We start from the raw sequence: 25715 nt of genomic DNA on the forward strand, positions 1-25715 counted from the left end.
ATCTGCCCACTTGAAAAACGTTAAACTCTTTCCTGTTGGCATTACTATGCATCTCATATCCAGCTTCTGCCTAGGTTTGAATTAATTGGATTTCATTGGGTCCAAATATTAAATGCATATTTGGTATGCACATTAAAGTCTGCTCCATATTTCATTTGCCCCCCAAAACAGATTGTGATATTCATCATTTCCCTTCATCACCTGCTTTAAATCAGATATTAGAAGCAGTGTTATCCGTTTTTAACAAATGTTTTGCTACTCACTCACATCATAGTTAATACAGTACACATTTCTGTGTCTTTCCAGATATCTTTTGGTTTAATACACCTTCGTTAGATCTTTGATAGGATTTGTTTTCGCTCTATCTTATCTAAGTTCAGTCACCCAGTATTTTGGTTAAATCAAGTGGAAAACATTCCTGAAGTATAAACGAAAACATGCCACTTACTGTAGCTCTATTCTTTAACATATCATCATTTAGACGGACTGGTCAGTCTGTTATTGCTGGAGCAACACCATCATTTGAGTTATTTTAGTTGATTATTGGGATTTTCACTTGCAAAGCAGGGCTTGGTTAATCTTAGTTTGCTGATTTGCTGTTAATATCATAAAATGTATATTTTAAGAATGTATTAGCTTGGGAGAATCTACAGTTTCTGAGCTTGGGTTTTATATTCCCACTGTATTCAGCACTAACATTTTGAAGTATGGAAGGTTTTTTTCTCCATTGTCACAAAATCAATAGCTCAATACGTCCTTGGGTTTTGCTTTTGTGAGAGAAACCAGACCCATGTGGAGCGACACATTACAGATTGATATTTGCTTCTGAGACTCCTTTGCTGAAAACCCAACAAAAGCTGAACAGGCCAAGTCTGCAGTTTATTTATTTTACCTGCAGGCAAAGCAAAAGTCAGCAATTTTGTTTCCCATCAAGGCTTGTTGGTATCATCATGCGAGACTATATGGAGAAAAAGCATTGCAGGGGGGAGAAAATCAACAGTCAGTGAGGTGTTAAGGTCATGCAGCCTCAGCAAATAAAGACGTAATGTGTGTGTGTGAGAGAGACTGATAAAGAGGGAGAGAGCAGCAGAGGCCAGATAGGAAGTGAATTAGGGAGCGAAAGGGAGGAGAGTGAGAGAGAGTTTGAGGTAGAGAGAGTAAGGTAAGGGGAGTGAGAGAGCGTAAGAGAGTCAGAGATGGACAGATAGCAGTCCTTGCAGCCAGTGTCCATATCTTTCGCCACCAATGACTCCTCCTGCTGCACTACAACTAATGGACTCTATCCTCCTCTACGTCTTATCTCACCCTCTCTCTCCCCCCCTCTGTCTCTCTCTCCCCTTCCTCACTTTTATATCTCTTACTACTCGATTTTGTGTTATCTCTCCACTTCACCGCTCCACCTCTATCTCATTTTTATCGTTCTTCTGTCTTTCTTTTACCTCCGCCCCTGCTCTCTCGCTTCCAAACTTTCAGTCTCTTTCTCCGTCCTTCTCTTTGTTCTACTACTTCTTCTCACCTGTTCAATACTGCCCCCCCCCCGCGTCCCTAAAATTGGAGCACAGTTTTGAAGCTTAATGAAAGTCTAAGAGCTCTGTCTCAAATAATTTATAATAATAGCATTGATTCTTACATGTATTCTTCCTCCTTGTGTTGTTTCAGATGACCCAGGAGCAGTATATCCTCGCGGCGCAGCCCAACCCGCTCCACCAGCGTGGGGCGTCGGTGTGCGGCACCCAGGTTTACCCAGCCGTGGGAATCTATGGCTGGAGGAAGAGATGCTTGTACTTCTTCATCCTCCTGCTCCTCGTCACCATGATCGTCAACCTTGCACTGACCATCTGGATCCTCAAAGTGATGAACTTCACTCCGGTAAGCGGCTTGTGTGTCTTTAAACTGCCACAGTGTTATATGGTTGTGCTAATGGGATACAACTACTGTAATATGGAGTTTACATGCAGTGGCAATCTTTTAGTGGGGGGGCCATGATGGGGAGATTTCCACTTTCTTTTTTGTTGCGTCAAAAAACAAAAATCACAAATACCTTTATTGGTGTTTGATTGAGTAACAGAGTGTGTCAATTACTTTTTTATAATTATTTATCTATTTTTTAGTTACTTGGTCAAAGATACAGAACATAAAAAGGACTTTGAGGTAATACATATATTATTTATGCAACCAAACTTTGTTTTTGTTTTATTTCTTAATGTGTTGTCACAGCATTTGATTCACTAACTTAGTTTCAACATTTACAAAAAATCCCTGTCAACTGCGGCCCAAGCTACAGTTCAGTAACATAGTATTTTACATGAATTGCATCATCATACATGTATTCTTTTGCAGGGTGGCCACAGGGGCATCCAAACTCTGTGTTACAGGGGCACTGGCCCCTCTTGGCCCCCCCTAGAACACCCAATGTTAACAAGGACATAAGAGTGACGCCAATCAAGAAAGATCATCAGTTAGAGACAACAGTGTTTTGCAAATGCTTGCTAGCTAACGCTCCCTCGAATGCAATGCCATTGAAATCTTTAGTGTGTAATTAGGAAATAAAACCCAGAAGTATTAAGTCAGCCACCAATTGTGCAAGTTCTCCCATTTAAAAAGATGAGAGAGGCCTGTAATTTTTATCATAGGTATACCTCAACTATGAGAGACAGAATGAGAAAAAAATCCAGGAAATCACATTGTAGGATTTTTAATGAATTTATTTTCAAATGATTGTGGAAAATAAGTATTTGGTCAATAACAAAAGTTCATCTCAATACTTTGTTATATACCCTTTGTTGGCAATGACAGAGGTCAAACGTTTTCTGTAAGTCTTCACAAGGTTTCCACACACTGTTGCTGGTATTTTGGCCCATTCCTCCATGCAGATCTCCTCTAAAGCAGTGATGTTTTGGGGCTGTCGCTGGGCAACACAGACTTTCAACTCCCTCCAAAGATTTTCTATGGGGTTGAGATCTGGCGACTGGCTAGGCCACTCCAGGACCTTGAAATGCTTCTTACGAAGCCACTCCTTCGTTGCCCTGGCGGTGTGTTTGGGATCATGGTCATGCTGAAAGACCCAGCCACGCTTCATCTTCAGTGCCCTTGCTGATGGAAGGAGGTTTTCACTCAAAATCTCACGATACATGGCCCCATTCATTCTTTCCTTTACACGGATCAGTCGTCCTGGTCCCTTTGCAGAAAAACAGCCCCAAAGCATGATGTTTCCACCCCCATGCTTCACAGTAGGTATGGTGTTCTTTGGAGGCAACTCTGCATTCTTTCTCCTCCAAACACGACGAGTTGAGTTTTTACCAAAAAGTTATATTTCGGTTTCATCTGAGCATATGACATTCTCCCAATCCTCTTCTGGATCATCCAAATGCCCTCTAGCAAACTTCAGACGGGCCTGGACATGTACTGGCTTAAGCAGGGGGACACGTCTGGAACTGCAGGATTTAAGTCCCTTGCGGCGTAGTGTGTTACTGATGGTAGCCTCTGTTACTTTGGTCCCAGCTCTCTGCAGGTCATTCACTAGGTCCCCCCGTGTGGTTCTGGGATTTTTGCTCACCGTTCTTGTGATCATTTTGACCCCACGGGGTGAGATCTTGCGTGGAGCCCCAGATCGAGGGAGATTAGCACTGGTCTTGTATGTCTTCCATTTTCTAATAATTGCTCCCACAGTTGATTTCTTCACACCAAGCTGCTTACCTATTGCAGATTCAGTTTTCCCAGCCTGGTGCAGGTCTACAATTTTGTCTCTGGTCTCCTTTGACAGCTCTTTGGTCTTGGCCATAGTGGAGTTTGGAGTATGACTGTTTGAGGTTGTGGACAGGTGTCTTTTATACTGATAACAAGTTCAAAAAGGTGCCATTAATACAGGTAACGAGTGGAGGACAGAGGAGCCTCTTAAAGAAGAAGTTACAGGTCTGTGAGAGCCAGAAATCTTGCTTGTTTGTAGGTGACCAAATACTTATTTTACCGAGGAATTTACCAATTAATTCATTAAAAATCCTACAATGTGATTTCCTGGATTGTTTCCCCCATTCTGTCTCTCATAGTTGAAGTGTACCTATGTTGAAACTTACAGGCCTCTCTCATCTTTTTAAATGGGAGAACTTGCACAATTGGTGGCTGACTAAATACTTTTTTGCCCCACTGTATATTTATAGCCAGTTTTTTTTTTATTCATTATCCTTAACTATGACACACAGGCCTTAAGTTATAACAGCTTGATAACATTTTGTGAACAATTCACCATGTCTGTTTAGAGCAAACGCAGGAGTCATGTAACATGATAGATCCTCAAAATGTTGAGCTTTAGGGGATTATTTCCCTTAGTGCTATTGACAGTTGAGTGTTTAACCACAACTGAGATCTGTTGTCTAAACCTATTTTGTCCTCAACCATAGTGTTGGGATGTTTGGTTGTCTTGGGTGAGGCTGGAGCTAAAAGGGCATTTGCACTGACTGCATCGTGGAAGAACTGAAATCAGCTGAATCAGTCCATATACTTAAAACTCATCCCAAAGCCTCTTTTTATTTATTAGCTTTTCAATGTTGCCTGAATTCTTGTTTTCGTGCTCTATTGATCTCATTTGGTGGTTTTATCTACATCTTTATTTTTATTATGTTTTGATATTGCTTTTGATGTCCAGGCTGTGCCCCCTCTCTCTGGCATTGTAAGCACCTTTTTGGAAAGCACTTTGATACACCATGCTTTTGTGCTTTTAAAATGGCCAATAAGCACAATTGACTTGACTTATTTGGGAAACAGCCAGTGGAGAAAAAACATATACTGAACAGTAGCACGAAATCATAGCAACAGATACTCTAAGGCCAAACATATGTGTTCATTTGTCTCTTTTCAGCCTAGACTTTCTTAGCATGTCATCCAGAGGTTACAGCATCCATACATCCAATATCCCATTTTGCCTTGGGGCTAAAGGGGCTACACTGTGATCATATATATGCAAATGAGGCAGAATATGACCCCTTAAAACCTCTGGTAAAGCCTCCCCACATCAAGCCTTATGTTTCAATAAGCGACTTGGCATTATAACAGTGGATCGGGGAAAGGAGGGGGAAAGACAGCTAACTATGCCTGAGGGGAGGCATCCAGCACTGTGCATGAAAGAGAGGAAGATATTTCAAAAGCTATATGCTGTGTCTGAAAAATACAGACTGAGTGAGAAACCAACAGACGCACAGATTTATTTAGGGCAGAGCAAGCATATTTTAATATAAGGCTTTATTCATTAATGATTGCAGGACTGGAAATCAGGGTGCTGTAGATGGGTTTGAGGGAGTCAATGGCACAGTCGGTAAGGATTTGATCTTTCCCCGGTCAGACTAGAGAGGGGCCAGTTCTCCTCCTGGTCAGTGCTGAGGCGCCCTTGAGCAAGGCACTGAAACCACCCACCACCGCTCCCTGGGCGCTGTACAATAGGTGCCCACTGCTCCTAGTACTAGGATTGTGTGAACTTTTTCAAACATCTTTGCTCATGGGAGTCACAATGAAATGGTGCTGTAAGCACAAAAACAATAACACCAATGTAAATTATATTGGATAGCATTATAGAAGACGCATTGGAAAAGTAAACGTTTTATAAAATGCACCTGACCTCTCTTGTTTTTTCCTGTCAGTTGTCGGACTTAAGAATCCTCCTGAAATAAGTATTGTACAGAATAACATCCTCTGTGTTATCCTGCAACATCACCCTTTCAGCTGGCCAGCTATTCCTCTAATCCCCAGCAGTTCTATATGATGACGTCTGAAAGAGTAGCCGGAGGAGGAGGGATCAGTATGGTTGACAGAGAAGGGGAAAACAAAGCATTACAAAACAAAGCAAAGAAGTAAGACAGGCAAAGATAGATTAAGATGGACTCGATTGCTATGGAGGCCTGGAGGAGGGAACGACATGGGGTGGGGATGATGGGTTGAAGAAGAGAGTGATAGATATAGGAAAGAACGTGGAGGGCTGATAGGGTTGAGTAAGTATCCATCTCCATGTGGTTTAAATATAGTGTGTGAACACTTTCCTGGCCTCTGAGGTCTTCTGAGTCCCATTCACTGACTTCCCCTCCACGGGGCACTCAGTGAATGGTGCAGAGACAGTCTAGAGTTTGGTGAGCCCTATAAGCATGGTGAATTTCTGCTTATGTATGTTTTCCTAAAAGAAACCTCTACATAAAACCTGTCTTCTTTCTTTGTCTGCAACATGAGAGAGAGCCAATACAGTATTTATGAGAGAAACAATACCCCTTTATAGCTCAGTGTCAAAAATTCCCAAAGTTAATATAACAGTGGAAAACACTATTAGGGGCTCCATATGTCACATGACTAATGATGCAAGGGATTATGTAAGCTCTGATTTGTCATAGTTATCATTATATAACACTATTACCACCCAGAAATAATACATTTTTGCTCTTATTTTGAACCCACTGTAGCCCTTTACTCCCCCCACACACACACACATACACACACACACACACACTTGGTAGCTCTTTCAAGAATGTTACATAGCAACTGTATTAGCATTTCAAAGGGTGTTTACAGCTGTGTCTGACTGCATTAAGCTGTAAAACACCTAAAAAATTGAAAATAATAAGAATGAGAAGGCTGCTGTTCCCTCAGAGTTATATTGGTGATGGTGGAATAAAGATTTCCGGCAGACAATAAACATAGTTAACTTCATTCTATAAGAGTTACCTTTACAGGTTCAAAAATAGTTTTTCCAGACCTTTTGTCACTGCAGACGTTTTTGACCTAGTGACTATGCTTACTACTTAATACATACATTTCTGAATTGCAGTTATTGCTCGAAGAGACCCTGAATTATCTTTTTATTTGTTAGTTACCGTTTTTGTATTAAACATAAACCAAAGAGAAACCTGTCAATGATAACAGTATTGCAATACACGTCAACTTGTGTTCTCCATGTTCTTTACGATTTAGCAACTTTTAAGAGGATAGGGGGCAAAGCATACTTTATGTAGAGTCTTTATAATGTGACACAACATTGTAAATTACTGATTGTAAGCACCGGTCCTGTATTTATGTATTGAACAACATGAACCAACATTGCTGAAACCTATGATTGAGCATTCACAATCAGCAAAAAATGGCAGGCCGCCCCTTTTGCCTTTCCACCTCACTATCTGGATCCCATCATTTGTGCTTAACATATTCAGATTCAGATTTTATTTTTTTTTGCACAATTGTTTCTGTTGCAATCAACACACCTACAATTATGAGCGGTCCCTCTGAGTTTTGCAGGACATTTGCGTAATGCACTTTTTTCTTGGTTTGCTTGTGGCGGTTGCTCCTCCACATCTCTGATCCAGCGGCTCCCTGTGTAGCAGAAGTCCATCAGAAACATCCAGCTGCTTTTTGTGTCATTGCAGTGGTGTGTCTGGACAATGACTTGGATTTATCATCGTAATCAGTCTTAACTCAAACGCAGAGAAAATCAGAAATGGAATCTCTCCCTCATGCAATCACAAACGCACATTTCTTCATCATTTGTCATTTCATATCCAGCTATAGGGAGCTGCTACTTCTATGGCGCCAAGATTGTCATTTCCATTTATCTCCATCCAAATCACGTCTGAGTGGCTGCAGAATAATTAAGGCCTTCCTCAAACTTTTTGTTTTCTTTGGAGTTGCCAGATGCGATTCTCATTGTGATGGTGTGTGGAGAAAAGAGATTTGCTTTTGAAGAGACAGCTTTGTCAGTAAACTACAGAGGAGGGACTTGTGGGGATAGGGTTTACGTGTGTGTGTGTGTGTGTGTGTGTGTGTGTGTGTGTGTGTGTGTGTGTGTGTGTGTGTGTGTGTGTGTGTGTGTGTGTGTGTGTGTGTGTGTGTGTGTGTGTGTGTGTGTGTGTGTGTGTGTGTGTGTGTGTGTGTGTGTGCGCGCATGCGCGTGCGCGTGAGACAAATAGCAAGAGGGTAACTGAGAAAAGTATGTGTATGTGCCAGCAATTATTCAGCAATTGTTCATGCTGTTGTTCGAGTGTGTGTGCCTTCCCATACGTGTGTGTGTGTCTATACCCACGTGTGTGTGTCCTTCCCTAAGTCCTTTGGGCTTTCACTGCAGAGAAATTCAATTTCAGTTGTCACTCACCAATCAGCCTGCCTAATTCCTGATCTGGAGTAGACTATAATGTGTGTGTGTGTGTGTTTGTGTGTGAGAGAGTGAGATGAAGTGTGCAATTTGTGTAATGTGTGTTAGTCCTCTCCGTACCGGCTTGATCCACAGTGTTTTGTCTCTTCCTAACACAGTTTGTAGTGTGCTGCTCTGCTTTTTGGCATAATGACCTCCTACAATATGTGCCTAACATTTGTTGAATACTCCTCTTGCACACTGAAGCCGTAAAGCAGATGTGATTTAGCAACACTCAGTTTTTTTATTTCCTCTGCAATTAAGTCTGCCTCCACTAACACAATATGGGTGTCAAAATGTCACCACAACCCTTCGGTGAAATAGCAGCACTGGCTTAGTGAGGGAAAATGATTCCCATGTTAAAGTGTGTGAAGGAACTTTGTGCACTTTTAAATCTTACCCACATCAAATACCATTGATTGTAAATACCATATTAAATTGATGAATGGTAGAAAATACCATATAGCAGCTAGTAGTATTCTCAAATATATTGTAAACATTTACTGGCATTGAGCAAAGAGCTTTTTAATTTTTAAATCCTGCCAATCAGTGGGTGCATACAATAAATCTTTATTATTGTGTTACTTCTGAGATCAGAATTAATGAGCGCTTTAAGGATGATAAAACAACAATTGAGAAATCAATAAAAAATGACCAACATTAATTAAAAATGGGGTTATGGCTGCATAAAACAGGGTTTCAACAAGGGAATGCAGTTGTAAAAACAAATCAGCCTTTGATTAGCCAGCCAAACCGAAGACAGTTTGTGTTCTTTTGTTTACCTTTAATGAAAAGCTATCAATGTATTTTAGATAGAATTTCTACACGATTATTCTAGGTTGCAGTTAATTTCACAGTAAATTCAAAAGGAACTGTTGATGCACCTAAAATCTACAGTCTCTTTCTGACTTGCTTTTTGCTTGAATAATTAACATACCAAAACTGATATATACAGATGTTGTCAAGTCTTATGCCTAAGGAGATTAAAGTGGGGAAGCAAGGAGAAAAATCCAGCTTTCTGTGTGTTCAGTTACACACTGCTGTTTAGTAGACAATTTAAATGTGTCATTTCCTTCAGGCAAACAGGGCAATAGGTACACGATCTCAATTAGCAGAAGAGGTGCTCTTTGCTGTCACAGCTGCTCTTGTGATTTATGTTTAAGAGGTGTGTGTGTGTGTGTGTGTGTGTGTGTGTGTGTGTGTGTGTGTGTGTGTGTGTGTGTGTGTGTGTGTGTGTGTGTGTGTGTGTGTGTGTGTGTGTGTGTGTGTGTGTGTGTGTGTGTGTGTGTGTGTGTGTGTGTGTGTGTGTGTGTGTGTGTGTGTGTGTGTGTGTGTGTGTGTGTGTGTGTGTGTGTGTGTGTGTGTGTGTGTGTGTGTGTGTGTGTGCATTTTTCTCCTGAAAGCACTTCCAGGTTTTAGTTTCTTCACAGTTGAACAAATATGAAAGGTCTGTTTGGTAAAGAGAAAGGAAAACAGAGAGATAGGAGTTGGGGGAGCAGGGAGGATAATGAATGATGCATGGGATAAGACGGATAGGAAAACTAAGTAGTCAGGAGTGAAGGTGTGTGAAGGTGTGTGTGTGTGTTTGTGTGTGCGTAAATAGAGTGTCCCATCATCCACGCTCAGCTTCTCCCTCCTGTCCTCTGCCTCTGGGGTCCTTAGGGACCTGGAGAGGTGTCTTTTTACTGCCTCATGGAGTGGAAGTGAGTGGCGAAGGACTGGCAGTGAAGGCGGAGTGTCGGATTTGATGTGTGGCTGTGTGAATGTGTCACTGTTCACTAAGGTACCGTCGCCTCCTCTATATTCTCCTTCAGGGTCCTTTGTTTTCCTTTCCCCACACCTTGCTTTATTTAAGTTTACAATATTTGTTTTTTTTCCTTGGTTCTGTGGGTCCATGTACATTTATCTGTAATAGCCGCATCCACTTTCATTGTTTTTTCTCCATATTGAATTAATCCGATTTTTGGCTACCCTGCTAATAAATGCTTTGGAGCCATTGAACCAATCTGCTCATCTGCTAATCTATTGATTTCGGAAAAGTACATTTCTATGACTTTCAATGTTCAATGATGTAATACAGTCGTCATATCTGCTGAACACTGTGTTCTCTTGTTACTACATTTGGACATTTGTTGGTGACATTGGTGCATATCAGGTCTGAGTGACAATGAAAAACATTTGACTGAACTGTGGCGCTGTAACACATCTATTTATAGTGAAGACAGACTTAAATGACTGTCCTTTGCATATTCAATCCCCTTCACGCTTGGCGGTTGTGTTGCTGTGGACCATGGAGACCAAGGGAGTATCAAGTCACAAGTGGCCCGTTACGAAACAGACACAGATTCCAAAATTACATTTCTTATAAGTGCATTATAAGTATTACAAAATGTTTCGCCCAGCAACATTCAACCATAAATTATAGGTTGCGATAAAAAATCAAATCCATCATAATAATAGATTTCATATAACCCAGCATGTCAAATGGAATGACTATCATAATGTGTCAGGTTATAGTTACTGTTTTGTGTGTGTGTGTGTGTGTGTGTGTGTGTGTGTGTGTGTGTGTGTGTGTGTGTGTGTGTGTGTGTGTGTGTGTGTGTGTGTGTGTGTGTGTGTGTGTGTGTGTGTGTGTGTGTGTGTGTGTGTGTGTGTGTGTGAGTGTGAGGGTGAAATGTGCTGCTGGAGGCAGTACGAGCTCCCAATCCTGCTGTACTCAGCTCCTCGTCTAGACCAGCCACCGTCATTATGGCTGTTCACACCTGCACTGTAATTTATCTCACACACACACACACACACACACACACACACACACACACACACACACACATTCTTCTCACTTTATCAGTAACAATGCTGACTTCAGGTAATGGGAGTGTCCAGCGTGAAACACACACACACCACACACACACACACACATACACACACACACATACACACACACACACCTTAAAGAGGGGTTAATGTGACGTATCCATCAGACTTGCTCACCCACCTGATGTTAATCACTTGAATGGTCAGTGCACACTGCATACACACGTGCACGAACATGGTACAAACACACACACACACACACACTCACACACACACACACACACACACACACACAAACAAAACTAGATATACATAAATATGTTAGCATAATTATCGAGAGAGCACTTTGTCAAATCCAGTAAAGAGAAGTAGAGAAAAAAAGAAAAAAGTGTAATATATTTGGGATCTGAAAAGAGATAGAGCTGTGCTTGATTGAGTTGATAACTCAATTATGTCATAACAATTTCATAAATGTAGCCTGCAAAAAAATAATACAACTCCAGAATATGTTAATTAAGTTGCAGACTTAATGATGCCATGACTTTATTATTACAGGCAAACCCATATGGTTCCTAAGAGAGGATAAGAAGGGTCTAGTAGAAATTCATGCTTCGGATGTTTTAAGCATGTAAATGTATATTCCAATTAAATGCCACTACAGGGGTTGACTACCCTGTGTGTTTAATGTCAAACTATTACTGTAAATTAATGTCAAATTGTCCAGTGGGTTTTAATTATTCTTTCAAGGTAACATTTCCTGTTTTTATGAGAACATACTGTAGGCTATACATTAGCAATGGGAGCATTTCATTTTCATCAAAGGTTCCGTTTCCATTCATGTATATTGTAATTTGTTGAACAGGTTATACATCTGACTTGCTATTTAGCTTCCTCGATGGACTCAGACCCTGATCTGGCTCTAATTATTGCTATCCCTTCCAAGGTTTCAGGTATTGGAAGATTTTGAAATCCTGAAATGATGAATCTATTAGTAATGCAGTATTCCACTGTGTTTTGGCATTACTTAATGAAGACCTGAATAGTTATGTTTTAAACACTGGTGTGTTTTAAAAGCACGTATGGTTCTTTCATTTTAAACACGCATACATGCCAGAAGATTTGGAAGTGGCACAATATGTGTTTTCAGTGCAGAGGGAGGCAGTCATCTTACATTTTCATTAAGCCTTGTGGATATGTATGGCATTAAAGGTCAAATAATAATGAATTGCATTGGCAACCCAATAACCAAGCTGTTATGATTCTAGTTCAGAGTTAGCATTAGAAGGCAGAAACCACCACAGAACAGTATTCACAGTAATGAATGCATTCAAGCAAGAAAGAAAACATATACCAGTAAAGGATAATCATAAAAAAAACAAATCTCTGAGATCTCCACTTTAACATCTCAGTCTGGAAAAAAAAAGAAGACATATTTTCAACAGCATTGGGAGAGACGCAAGAACCTTTACATTTAATCACTTTGATGTGTATTTGTATGCTTCGGCCCAAGGGTAATTCTATGTGCAGGGAAGACCAAGTTGTGTCTGGGTTAATATCTGATACCTAAATCTGAATCAGTCAGCACTTTAGTCCCATTATTTCCAGTGGCAATATGTCAAACTATGATAAATAAGGAACAAAGACACACACAAATAGGGGAGCCCCTGTCCTATTTCTACCGCTCTATACACTGTGTGTGTATATGAGTGTGTGCAGTATATGTATGGAGGCAACATATCCAGTCAGCAGTTTTAGCCTTGTTATCTCCGCTGGCACTCTATCAAAGATATAAACAATGATAAATAATGAACACATACTCATCCTAATGGAGTCAGTGTATGTGTAGGCCTGTTGGAACAGAATAAGCTTCAGCTGACCTTGTGTTAGACATCTTTCTCTTGAACAAAAACATCTTTTTTATATTTACTCTAGTATTGATGTGAACAATGATTGCTCTTAGTCTATGAATGTGTGAACACACATGTATGCTGTATTGACTTTTGACTAAAGTTGCACAAAGAGAAGCAACCTTACACTTTTCATCAACATCCATTTGTTCATGACCCATAGTTCAAAGTATTAAGCTGCTAGTCTTTTGAAATGCCCAGGTGAGAAACTCTAATCTGAAACATCTTAAGCATCCGTGATGCTCTAACCTTTACAAACGTATGTGTAGTGTTGTCAGGTATAATTTAAAAACATGTTAGAAAAACGCTCAACAACTATCATTCCTAAAAATGTACAGTAGAGAATGTTCGGTTGAGTTTGGTATTGATCATTGATCATTGATTGTCCTAATTGAAGTAAAGTACAGATTTGACAACACAAGGCCAGCTCACTACTACATTTTATTCATGTGTATTCTTAAAAATCACATTTTATGGGAGTAAGTATCTGATGAACCTTTCATAAGTGCATTAGTAATGTTTTAAATCATGCTTTGTCCTAACTGTTCACCAAAGGAGTCTACCCACCATAACTGTCTCAATTCATCCCTGTTGCACTTCATCCCGTGGCAGTTGAAACCTGAGTTGTCATTTATTTGCTTTACAAAATAAATCAGAAACAGTTTTCCACTCTGAATTCAGCATATTAACCTCAATATATCATTTGAATAAGTCTTGATGTTTTCAGATATTCACATTTGATCATCCGTTAGCATTCCCTATTGAGTTTCACAGCTCCTGTTGTGGCACCTTAATGGAAAATATGTGTCTTCAGACTTTTACTTCAGAATTTGACTGCACCTCCAGGAACCTTTCACGTTCCATTTGAAGACTATACTAAAACCACTTGAATGATGAGTATGACTAAAGCCCAGGCAAACATAGTTTTCATTATAAACTCCTGGCTATGCAGAGCAAGTTGCAAAGCCCTGTGAATAGATTCTGATAGGGTGTGTAAGTTTGTCTGAAACCCATTTACCCTGGAAGATATGGAATATGTATTCACAAATAACATGACCACCGGCATGTACTGGGAAATGATTTCCAGTAATGCAATAGGCTCATGGAATGGTTTCTTAAAGAGAAATAGCTACTGTTGATGCTACCTGCCAAGTGAGCTGCAACTCTTTAACCAGCTTGTGTCTGTCTTTACTCATTAACACTAAATAAACACTGGAAACATGGTCAATTTGTACGGCTTTGGATTAAGCCATCTGAAACCTACAGTGGGCTCAAGTTATGTTATTGTTTGCAAAGCTATTTTACATCAGAGGTATTCCACAAAGAGTTAAAAGATCCATTCTCCGTGCCATTGTGCATTAAATGATTTGTAAAGAAGATGAAACTATAATGATACCCGTGGGAAAATTGAATCGCTGCAGCGGCAAATAGGATACAGCAACAAAAAGACCAGCTTATAAATAAGATCATAGCAAATGAGGTGATACCAAACAAAGAGTACAATTACAACACTACAACCTGTTCAGTGGAGTCAAATGTACAATGATAAAAAAGTGTGTGTGTGTGTGTGTGTGGAGGGGTATGGTTTATAATACAAACTATTTCTTATATATAGCAAAAAATCCGGTAGAAAAACACCAAATCCTACCTTCTATATCTTCAACAGTCGAGTAACAATTTAGAGAAGTATTAGGTGCAATGCTGCAGATCATCTAACATGCATGAATCAATGTGAGCTGAAGGGATACATTATTTGGCAGTAACAGTAATGGACCCTTGGTCAATGTTACATATCAGTGTCTTTTACTGCCTTCATTCGTTTTCACTGAGCAGCTTGCATATAGTTTAAAAAAATACACATTTTCTAATAGTTGTTTGGGGCCCTAAGGTGACCATTGTAGATGTTATGGTTTGCTGGAAACACTGACGCTTGCTCTATTCCCTGAGAGAAGCATCATCTTCAGCGGGCTCAGTCTCTCAGATACATTTTCCTCTCCATCATTGTTTAAGACTATAATGTAAGCTTTCAGCCAGGACTTTCAGAGTTTAGAAAAGCTTGTGAAAACAAGGGTTTGCCCAAGACAATAGGGTGTACTTGTTATCCCAATACGTCATTTACACATTTGTCATTTACGCCACCATAAACGTTTATCTGTTTGCGTCTTGCAATTTATTTATGTATAAATCACATTTCATTTTCATGTATATAGACTCTTCTTGCACAATTTCAATTTTAATTGTATATGTATTCTCTTGCACTATTTTATTTATATATATTTTTTTATCATTTTTTTTATTTATACAAATTTAGAAAAAATACAATGTACAATCATTAACACTACATGATTCTGTTATTTTTGTCACTATTTGTATTGGCTTTATTTGTTTATGTCCTATATATATATATATATTATGTTGCATTGTTGGAGGAGCCTGAGACTTTCATTGCCAGATCTAGCTACTATGCATATGATAATAATGCCTTTAAATCTTGAATCTATCTCAATATGTCCTTCACATATTTGAGTGAATATAAGTATCAGATCAGATGTCTACGTATTGGCAGAATACACAAATCAGATCAGGATCAGAGCATTACAATATAAAGGATTGGGATATCGCTTTAATAGGCGTTTTACTCCAAACTAATCCAGAATTACACATTTATTTCACTATTTCATGTTGAGGATGTTTTCTTTTCTCTCCAATCCCTAGGGAGTCAAACTGTGTCCTGAAAAGCTTGTTACTAAAATTGAGCTGTGATAGGATTAATGTTGTGCCGACCCTGAATAACAAAAACGACATTGTTTTATAAGAGCCTTCTTCTCAACTTTATCTTCATTCATCAGGATAATGCAATATTGAAATTTATTGAGAAGTATTTGAAACTTTTCAATGTGCTCTGATTTACTTTACTCTCCCTTTGGTGTTAGCGCGGTACAGCATTGACACTTTGGGCTTTTTGAAATCAATTGAGTTAACAAACTTTAACATGCTGTACTTTTATATTTCTTTCATGTCCAACCCTGTATGATCTGTTATTCATAGCTTCTTTTCATTTCTCTCTTTATTCTTGTGCAATAAGGGGACGAACAGGATGAGCTCTAAAAAGGTTTGACTTTTCATAAGTTTAAAGGTTTTGTAATCGCTTCTTTTTTTGTTTTTACGCTTTGATTTTCTTTACTCTTTCTTTTTTACCTTGGGTGGAGTCTTAATGCTGTGATGCATGAAGGCCATCCTTAGAACAGTGGACAAGTTGGCAAAAACACCCAGTATTACACCCTGTTTGTCTTTGTTATACTGCTCCTATGAGATGCCGCCGCTGTATTTTAAAGGACACTTTTGTTGGCTATAAAGCTACATGTTTACTGAGGTGGATAAAAGGGAATTATTGACAGGTAATTAAGGATGTTAAATGTTTTGAATCATCCAACCTAATAATAGTCATATTTGTTGGTTTCACTAGAACTTTTTCCACCACTGAATCACTGAACATCCGCTCATTCACACCTGAACAAAGCCGTAGTGTCGCTGCAAATCAGAGACAGTTTGATTATCTCTGGAAGATAATATTTAATAGTTCACAGGTTTAATAGAATGCATGCATAGGTTACATCAGGATACAATAACACATAATGACACAAATATAAATTATTTGTCATCAATTGTTGAAGACAAAACAAACATTCACTGCTGCCTTCTGATCTCCATTTCACTACCTTAACTAATGACAAAGAATCGTACTCCAATTTTGAGGGGAAAAAAAAACACACACACACACACACACACACACACACACACACACACACACACACACACACACACACACACACACACACACATAAAGAGCAATGGTCTGTCAGTGTTTCCACTCTTCATTCACGAGGAATGGTTATACGATGTATAAATAATAGCATAACACTATTCAAAGCACTCATTTTTGAAAAATAAATATGAGCTGATTTTTTTTGCAATATGTCAGCGAGGCAGGTCATTTAATTTGTCCAAATTCCATTACAGAGCAAGGTTCTTAAGATAGTTCAACTTCCAAATGAACTAACATTCCTCCAAATAGTTTTTTTTTAACCATTAAAAAAGCAGGGTCTTACAAAGCAAGCACTTAGAAAGTGTCACATCGGCTTTGGGAAAATGTGATGGGTATCAATTAGTGAATATAGTTAATAAAACAATTCATTGGTTAAACTCATGTGTTATTATGGTATGTAGCATTTGTTTACTTCGGAAGGAACATTGTGAGCAAGATTGTATAAAGGGTTATACATTGAAATGTTCTCTTGCACAATTTTATAACACAATAAATGCCTTTGATTTAGAGACAAGAAACCACTCATAAAAAAACAGCTTCACGTAACCTGTTTTAACAATCACAATTTTCAGCCCTCAGAATCCCTCAATTCAAATGCTGTTTAAACAAGGCTTTTTATTTCTATAAATGTGCAAATTCCAGTTACTTTTATGCAAAAAAAATGCTGCTTTATTTAAAAACACTCTGAGTAATGTGCAATTTTTGAGGGACATTTTAGGAAATGGACAACATGTTTTCAATAGTCAAAGCATTTTGAAGGAGGCAAAACAAAAATTAAGGAAAAACACAGTTATTGTGTAGTCCAGAACAATGAATATAGTTTCATTCCCCCCTCACAAACCTCTTCTATTAAAAACGGAGCTGACAAAATATAATAAGGAGCATGGCTAAGTGGAAGACATGCAGTACACACACTAGTTAATCCAGCTCTGCACAATATCCTGCCTTGACATTGTTGCTCTGGCATATTACACTGAAACAAATATGCTGTTGCCATGCGTGGGATAACAACCATCATTTAATTCTATTTACATAAAAGTATATTCAAAAATACACACAAGCGCTGTAGCAAATATGTTTTTCCTTCCCAAGTGTGAGACAAAAGCATCAGCTGTGGTCAGGATCATTTTATATTGAGCCAGATTATAGGCTCCAACTGCTGTTGTCTCTTTATCATGCTATTGTGCTTTTCATCTTGTTTTGCACCCGGCAAAATCACCCCCAACCCCCCTCCCTTTTGGCTCATATCACCCCTTCTAGTCCCCCTTTCCTTCCTCCACTCCTCCCTTTCCTTCCTCCTCTTCTCTTTCTCTTCAACTCTTGATTTCTTCCTTCCTTTCCAGGGCCCCATGGCAGATTGCCCCCGTCTTTCTTTCATGCTTAATATTTTTCTAGTCTTTTATTGCTCATCTCTTTTTCTCCCCTCTTCTTTCTTGTCTCTACAGGCTGCACAGCCTCTGTGGGGTAGCTGTACATGTGTGTATGTACTGTAGGATAGAGTGCCAGACCAAACAGAGGGGATCAAAATAGATGTTTCCCATAGTTTGATTTCCCAGTCTTCCTCCTGTTTTTAGTTATCCGTTCTCTGTGATGGAGTGATGTGTTTCATTTGCCTGTGAGATGCCCTCTTCTGGTGAAAGAGAAGGACTGGAAGACGAGGAGACATGTAGTGCATATGATAGGGTGATAACAAAGAAGAACAAATTAAAATAGAAGGGGCAAGGGTTTTGCAGAAGAGGAGTGAGGGCAGATTAAAAGAAAGAGAAGGAGTGGTCTACAGAAAGCATAAAAATAAGGAACATATTCTATCATGGAAGTGAAGCGAATAATGATACTTTGTGGGTGAGTGTGAAGAGAGAAGATGAAGGGACAATGCATGCAGAAGGGATTAGGGAAGAGGAGAGAAGTTCTAGAAGTGCTATTCTGATTGGATCTATTGTATCAACGGAACAACCCTGGTGAGAAGATTACTAAGCATTTGATTTCCTCTCTGCTTTCTTTGTTTTGCTCACACACTTTCACTCAGGTCCACAGTATCACTGATCAGCAGCATATTAGTATTGTTCCAAACACTGATCCACATACACTTTTAAAAGGGAAGTTGTCCTGTAAAGGCCACTGTGTAAATCTAATAAGCAATTGTTTAGGAGGCAGAGACACTGTAAATAAGTGTGGGGTGAAACGAAGCCAATGCTTTGTAAAAGATGCAAAACATAGCCTACAGCTTTTCATGGGTTATTTTGGTTTAATAACATATTGTTGTGTTTGTCTTCAATTATAAATATGTTTTTCTCTAAATATACATTATTAGTAGGGTTAACTGTTTATTGCTTGCAATTACAATTTGATCAAACCAGAGAGCCATTGGGGAACAAGTCAGCGCAGCAATAAATGACTGACACGTAAACGTTGACCTCCACTTCAAATGTTGGCATCTTAATATTTAATATCAATATATGTTCAACTTTTTGATGTATGCATTTCTATAGTTTTGAAAACTGGCTATTACAAACAATCTCTTGGATTACTATTTTTAATAAATTCACAGACAGACAAAAAAATATATAATTGGAGGAATAGAGAGCTGCTGTGTAGGGAGCTTTGCAAAGTCTCCCTTTTAAAATGTACTTTTGGATTTGCTCCACTCCAATTAAGTGGGACTTTTGCCATTGGTTTGATGTAGGTGAATGTATCTCCTTACTGGCAATTTACTTTTAGATTCTGACATCTTACAAGGAATGTTTACGGTTTTGGACTCATTTCAATGGTGGTGTAAATCATTTGAGATAAGATAAGAATTAATTTATTAATCCCAGACTGGGAAATGTTTGTGTTGCAGCAGCATAATACAATACAAGTCATTGCAAGTAAACAATAAAATAAAATAAACAATTGAAAAGTTTGAACATAAACAAGAAATACTAATGAACCAGTATTTTTACATATATATATATATATATATATATATTTTTTTTATATATATATATATATATATATATATATATATATATATAAATATATATACTTATACACAGTGGGGAGAACAAGTATTTGATACACTGCTGATTTTGCAGGTTCTCCCACTTACAAAACATGTAGAGGTCTGTAATTTGTATCATAGGTACTCTTCAACTGTGAGAGACGGAATCTAAAACAAAAATCCAGAAAATCACTTTGTATGATTTTTAAGTAATTAATTTGCATTTTATTGCATGACATAAGTATTTGATTCATCAGAAAAACAGAACTTAATATTTGGTACAGAAACCTTTGTTTGCAATTACAGAGAGCAGACATTTCCTGTAGTTCTTGACCAGGTTTGCACACACTGCAGCAGGGATTTTGGCCAACTCCTCCATACAGATCTTCTCCAGATCCTTCAGGTTTCGGGGCTGGCACTGGACAATACGGACTTTCAGCTCCCTGCAAAGATTTTCTATTGGGTTCAGGTCTGGAGACTGGCTACACCACTCCAGGACCTTGAGATGCTTCTTACGGAGCCACTCCTTAGTTGCCCTGGCTGTGTGTTTTGGGTCGTTGTCATGCTGGAAGACCCAGCCACGACCAATCTTCAATGCTCTTACTGAGGGAAGGAGGTTGTTGGCCAAGATCTCGCGATACATGGCCTCATCAATCCTCCCCTCAATACGGTGCAGTCATCCTGTCCCCTTTGCAGAAAAGCATCCCCAAAGAATGATGTGTCCATCCTCCATGCTTCACGGTTGGGATGGTGTTCTTGGGGTTGTACACATCCTTCTTCTTCCTCCAAACACGGCGAGTGGAGTTTAGACCAAAAAGCTCTATTTTTGTCTCATCAGACCACATGACCTTCTCCCATTCCTCCTCTGGATCATCCAGATGGTCATTGGCAAACTTCAGACGGGCCAGGACATGCGCTGGCTTGAGCAGGGGGACCTTGCGTGCGCTGCAGGATTTTAATCCATGACGGCGTAGTGTGTTACTAATGGTTTTCTTTGAGTGGTCCCAGCTCTCTTCAGGTCATTGACCAGGTCCTGCCGTGTAGTTCTTGGATGATCCCTCACCTTGATGCCCCACGAGGTGAGATCTTGCATGGAGCCGCAGACCGAGGGAGATTGACCGTCATCTTGAACTTCTTCCATTTTCTAATAATTGCGCCAACAGTTGTTGCCTTCTCACCAAGCTGCTTGCCTATTGTCCTGTAGCCCATCCCAGCCAGTGTGCAGGTCTACAATTTTATCCCTGATGTCCTTACACAGCTCTCTGGTCTTGGCCATTGTGGAGAGGTTGGAGTCTGTTTGATTGAGTGTGTGGACAGGTCTCTTTTATACAGGTTCCGAGTTCAAACCGGTGCAGTTAATACAGGTAATGGGTGGAGAACAGGAGGGCTTCTTAAAGAAACACTAACAGGTCTGTGAGAGCCGGAATTCTTACTGGTTGATAGGTGATCAAATACTTATGTCATGCAATAAAATGCAAATTAATTACTTAAAAATCATACAATGTGATTTTCTGGATTTTTGTTTTAGATTCTGTCTCTCACAGTTGAAGAGTACCTATGATAAAAATTACAGACTTCTACATGCTTTGTAAGTGAGAAAACCTGCAAGATCTGCAGTGTATCAAATACTTGTTCTCCCCACTGTATATACATACACACAGTTGGACTATGAACATAAATAATCAGTCGGACAAGAAAACACTATTGGGGTTAGACAAATATACGGCAGGATATTATATACATAGTAATGCATTGAATGGAATATTAAATAACGTATAAGTGTACAATATAAAGTGTCAAGTGAGAATGTTGTGTTCCAGTTGACAAGACAGGCTAAGGAGCAGAGAGTTCTCTGCAAGCCAGAGGTGAATTATTGGATAGGGTTATTGCAGTGGGCAGGAATGTTCTCCTGTGTCTGTCCTTGTGATAGCGGAGCTGGAGCAGTCTGTTGGACAAGGAGCTCCGCTGTCTGTCCAGCTGCAGGTGGAGAGAGTGGTTGGGGTTATCCATGATTGATACAGTTGAACAGTTGAGTCCTCCTCTCCACCACAGCCTCAAATTGTCCAGTTTGATGCCGATGACAGAGCCAGCTTTCTTAATCAGTTTTTTAAGTCTGCTGGTGTCACCGGCCCTGATGCTGCCCCCCCAGCAGACGGCAGCAAAGAAGAGTGCACTGGCAACAACACACTGGTAGTAGATCCTTCAACGTGTTCAGCAAGATGTTGGAGATCATCATTTGTTGTAGGGACAATGGACACATGTATTTACTTTGCATTTAAAAGAAAGAAAAACAACAGTTTAAAAGACAGCAGCTTTCTACAGTTGATTGATGATGATGATGATAATGATGATGGTGAAGAATGGTTTAAAAAAAATCATGAATGGCGGTATCAAGGGGAATCCCTTTTCTTCGTATTTCTTTGTATATGAGGCTAGGTTGACACTTATTGTCTACTGCTGTCTAATGGGGATTCCCTTCTTTTGTTGGGGATCTTTATTCAATCACAGTCACTCTGGCATACAGGAGAGGGAGCTTGTGCCCCATGGACCATTGTGAGCACATTTATCTTCCAATGTACTCATGATGTATTGCTTTTCAGGTCTTACCCAGTCATATTTATGGTTTAAAACCATGTTATTCACAGCTTTTTTCACACCAAGAGAATTGCTGTCACCTAAGGAGACAGTGACACTTCCTTGAAGCTAAAGTTTAATAACATTGCAATTATGCCAATGAGGAAATTGTGCATCCTAATTTTATGGATGTGATTTTGCATATCATGTACAGTATCTAATGTCTGTAGTGACAAATTATTTAAACAATAATCATGTCAGTTCACCAAATGAGCAAACATGATTTGAGGCTTAGCAAACACAGCAAATTAAATGTTATTATGGAACATGTGTCACTTTTCAGATGGCTTATGTGGCACAACATGTTGTATGAAATATGTTAAACATCATTCATAGATTGGAAACTGCAAAATCTGTTAATTGATGGGGCGGGAAAAAAAGCTGCTTGTTTCATCAACAGGGATCCTTCTCTCTCTGTCTCGTTTTATTTTCACATGCACAGTAGATGGATGGTACATTTTAAAGGGGATATTGCTCTACCTTTACTCTGCAAACCAAAGCAAACTTTGAAGTAAGGCAGACACAAACAGAGGAATCAGGATAATGAGGCCAAATGGCTTTCTTTGAAATGGAAATGGGGGGAAAAAAATAAACCAGCCTAATGAGTAGTCTATATTTTAGATCTGTTATTGGGGACCAGTCTGTTTTAGTCTGGTCCTGTAGTTCGAAAACAAAGGGGTTTGCCCTCTTTCATCTTCTATGGAAACCAGGCAATGAACACCCTTTAATTCTGCAATGCATCACTTTCTAACCATGTCCTCAAGTGACACCTTTCCTGCTGTTTTGTTCAAGGTATGTTCTTACACATTTGAATGAGTTTATGATGCACAAGTCCAGTGAATACAGATTAGCGTGTCAAAAAGCTTTGTTGTGTGGGCCAAAACAGACTATCCTTGGTCCTATGGAGGAATCCAGAAAAGTAATTCCTTATGTTTCACTATAAAGCAGAGTGAGTGTTGGTGTCCTATCAATTCAGCCCCACTGTAACAGGATTCTCCAACATGGCAGTGTCCAGTCAATAAAGTTAGTTGTAGCTGCCCTGCTTCTAAAAATGTCTCGACTTTGCTGCAAAACAATACAGAATAGGGCAAACAGCATGTATTCACATTTTGGAAAGGACCTTGGAGACAAGGCATTTCCATTTGACGGGTACAGATGATAAAAATACTTTTCTCTGACACCCAAAAGGGAGCAACTTGCCATCCAATTTCTTACCATTTCAGACAGCAAGGAGGGTCCCTCTTGACACCTGCTGGCAACCAACTTATTTTCTTTTTTGTCAGATAGACAGTTGTACTATCAGAGTGAGCGATTGATAGAGGTTATGGATACAAAAAGACATGAATCCACACAAACTTTGAAAGGTCAAACAAAGAAGCAACTTTATAACAGACACAGCAGGAGGGGCTTGTACATGTATCCAGTGCTCTCTCGAGATAAAGGAACTGTAGGCACTAAGACTGCGATGCAGTATCTTGCTTACAGTAAGTTCATTAGTTACAATAATAAACTATTCACTGGTCTTACAGGATTGAGGAGCTATTTGTTCTAAATGAGGGGCACTGAGATAATAACTATAACATAACTTTAAAATCAGCTATACCTGATGATTTCAAGAGGTGTGTGGCAACAGCAAATCCCAAATAATCTGAAAAACAGAGGTAGTTCTGCATGAGTTTCTTCCCAGGTGTACAGCATATTGTCATATTGTCACTAGTGATTACTGTTCTGAACACCTGCATCACTAAAGCCTTCTGTTTGGTATTTGTATGTCAAACACCTGTGGTTTGCCTTTGTAGACATGAGTCATACCTGAATACCATCAGGACCTCAGAGAAAATATCCACTGAAAACCAAAGGCAGCGTTGTATTCTCATTTAAACCCAAAGAGAAGTAATGGAAAAATAAAGGAAAAACACTTTTGGCCCACAGTGGGGGAGACGAGATATCTCCATTGGCCAAATACTTTTTTTTCTAATGTCTGGTTTGAATATGAATCTTCATGGTATCATTTCATTTTCACCATTCTTCAGTGCCCAGTGAAGAGTGACAGAAAAAGTGGGCGAAGAGGGATGTTATGCTGCAGAAGTCATGAACTGCTTTATAAACTTTTGTGTCATCAATCTGTATTATGTGCCTTTTACGGAAGTCACAGCCACAGAATTGAGAAAAAAGAAAAAAAAAGCTATCCTGTTCGGTCTGGCATCACATTCTGCTAAGCCTGCAAGGCTGGACACTTTTAAACAGTACACATTTCATTGCTTCACAGAATTATTATTACTGTATTTGCAGTCATCAGACTACTCTGGAAGTTACTTATTTTATTTAACTATATTATCATGACAAATATGTTTGCTTGAGTTGTCAGGCAGTTGCAGTGATCCAACATATTTGGATATGTCATATTCTATCATTATGATCAGGCTGAATTTCTATGTCGTTATTTCGGTCAGCTTGGTGTTTGTGTTGTTTTCTTCAATTGGATTGTGGATAATTGCAGAAAATAAGCAATTTGGCAAACAACCAGTTATAATACTTAAACATTTTGTCCATATCATTTTTACAAATGTACACTTAATAATTTTAACAGCATACATTAGCTCGCCAAAAGTAAAATGTAACGTAAGGCTATAACCCTACTACACCACGGCTGATGTCACTACCATCAAGCTAGAGGCAGACAAGTCTTTGGCCAGGATTTGCAAATGTGGTCAAACATGTCCTGCTTCTACGAGTCTTTCCTGCAGTACTCCATTATATAGTGTGCAGATTGAGGAGGTATACTTGTTAGTCAACAACCTTTAACACTTTTTATATCCTATTCTAATATTTTTTCTAATTTCGGTTAGGGTTGTACGTTGGCTAGTTAGCTATCCAACCTGAACACAATTTATTTTAATGTTTTCAAAGCTCTGATTGGTAGGATGGCATCGATTGGCCTATTTGAGTCATTGAACCAATGTACGAAGTGGCAATTGATTCAGACTTCTATGAATGTAGCTAAACTAAATATTTCCTCCTAAAACTTGAATGCCCAGTGCTGATTAAACCATGTTCCATTGTCTTCGATGCAGTTTGGCCTTGTGTTTTTTCTATTGCTGAGTCACAGGATATGTGAATCTAGTTTTTTAAACAAACATCGACGGACTGTGAAGGTAATCTCCCCATTTATAATACCGGACAACCCGCCTTCAGCCAGTTGCATCAGCCTAGAAAGATTACTACAGGTTAATTGAACATGTTCAGGTCAGATTGCACTGATACTTCTGCCCAAAGTATGCTGATAACAGCCATCACTCAGTCAGCATGTGTATTTAAGCCTGTGTGCGTGTCTGTGTGTGGGTGAGAGAGGGAGAGAACGTGACATCTCTTGCCTCCTCTATGAACAACCTCCTCATT

At 39.2% G+C, this 25715-nt stretch overlaps 1 protein-coding gene across 2 annotated transcripts in view; it reads left to right on the forward strand.

Moving 5' to 3' along the window:
• LOC134864191 (zeta-sarcoglycan) overlaps positions 1-25715 on the forward strand; it is a 302201-nt gene that overhangs the window by 166135 nt on the left and 110351 nt on the right. For both annotated transcript variants that reach the window (XM_063882994.1, XM_063882993.1), the window contains exon 2: positions 1660-1869. In XM_063882994.1, coding sequence (XP_063739064.1) covers positions 1660-1869 — 210 coding nt within the window. The remainder of the gene's footprint in view (positions 1-1659; positions 1870-25715) is intronic.

The sequence above is a fragment of the Eleginops maclovinus genome, chromosome 5 (assembly GCF_036324505.1).
Source record: "Eleginops maclovinus isolate JMC-PN-2008 ecotype Puerto Natales chromosome 5, JC_Emac_rtc_rv5, whole genome shotgun sequence".
Lineage (NCBI taxonomy): Eukaryota > Metazoa > Chordata > Actinopteri > Perciformes > Eleginopidae > Eleginops > Eleginops maclovinus.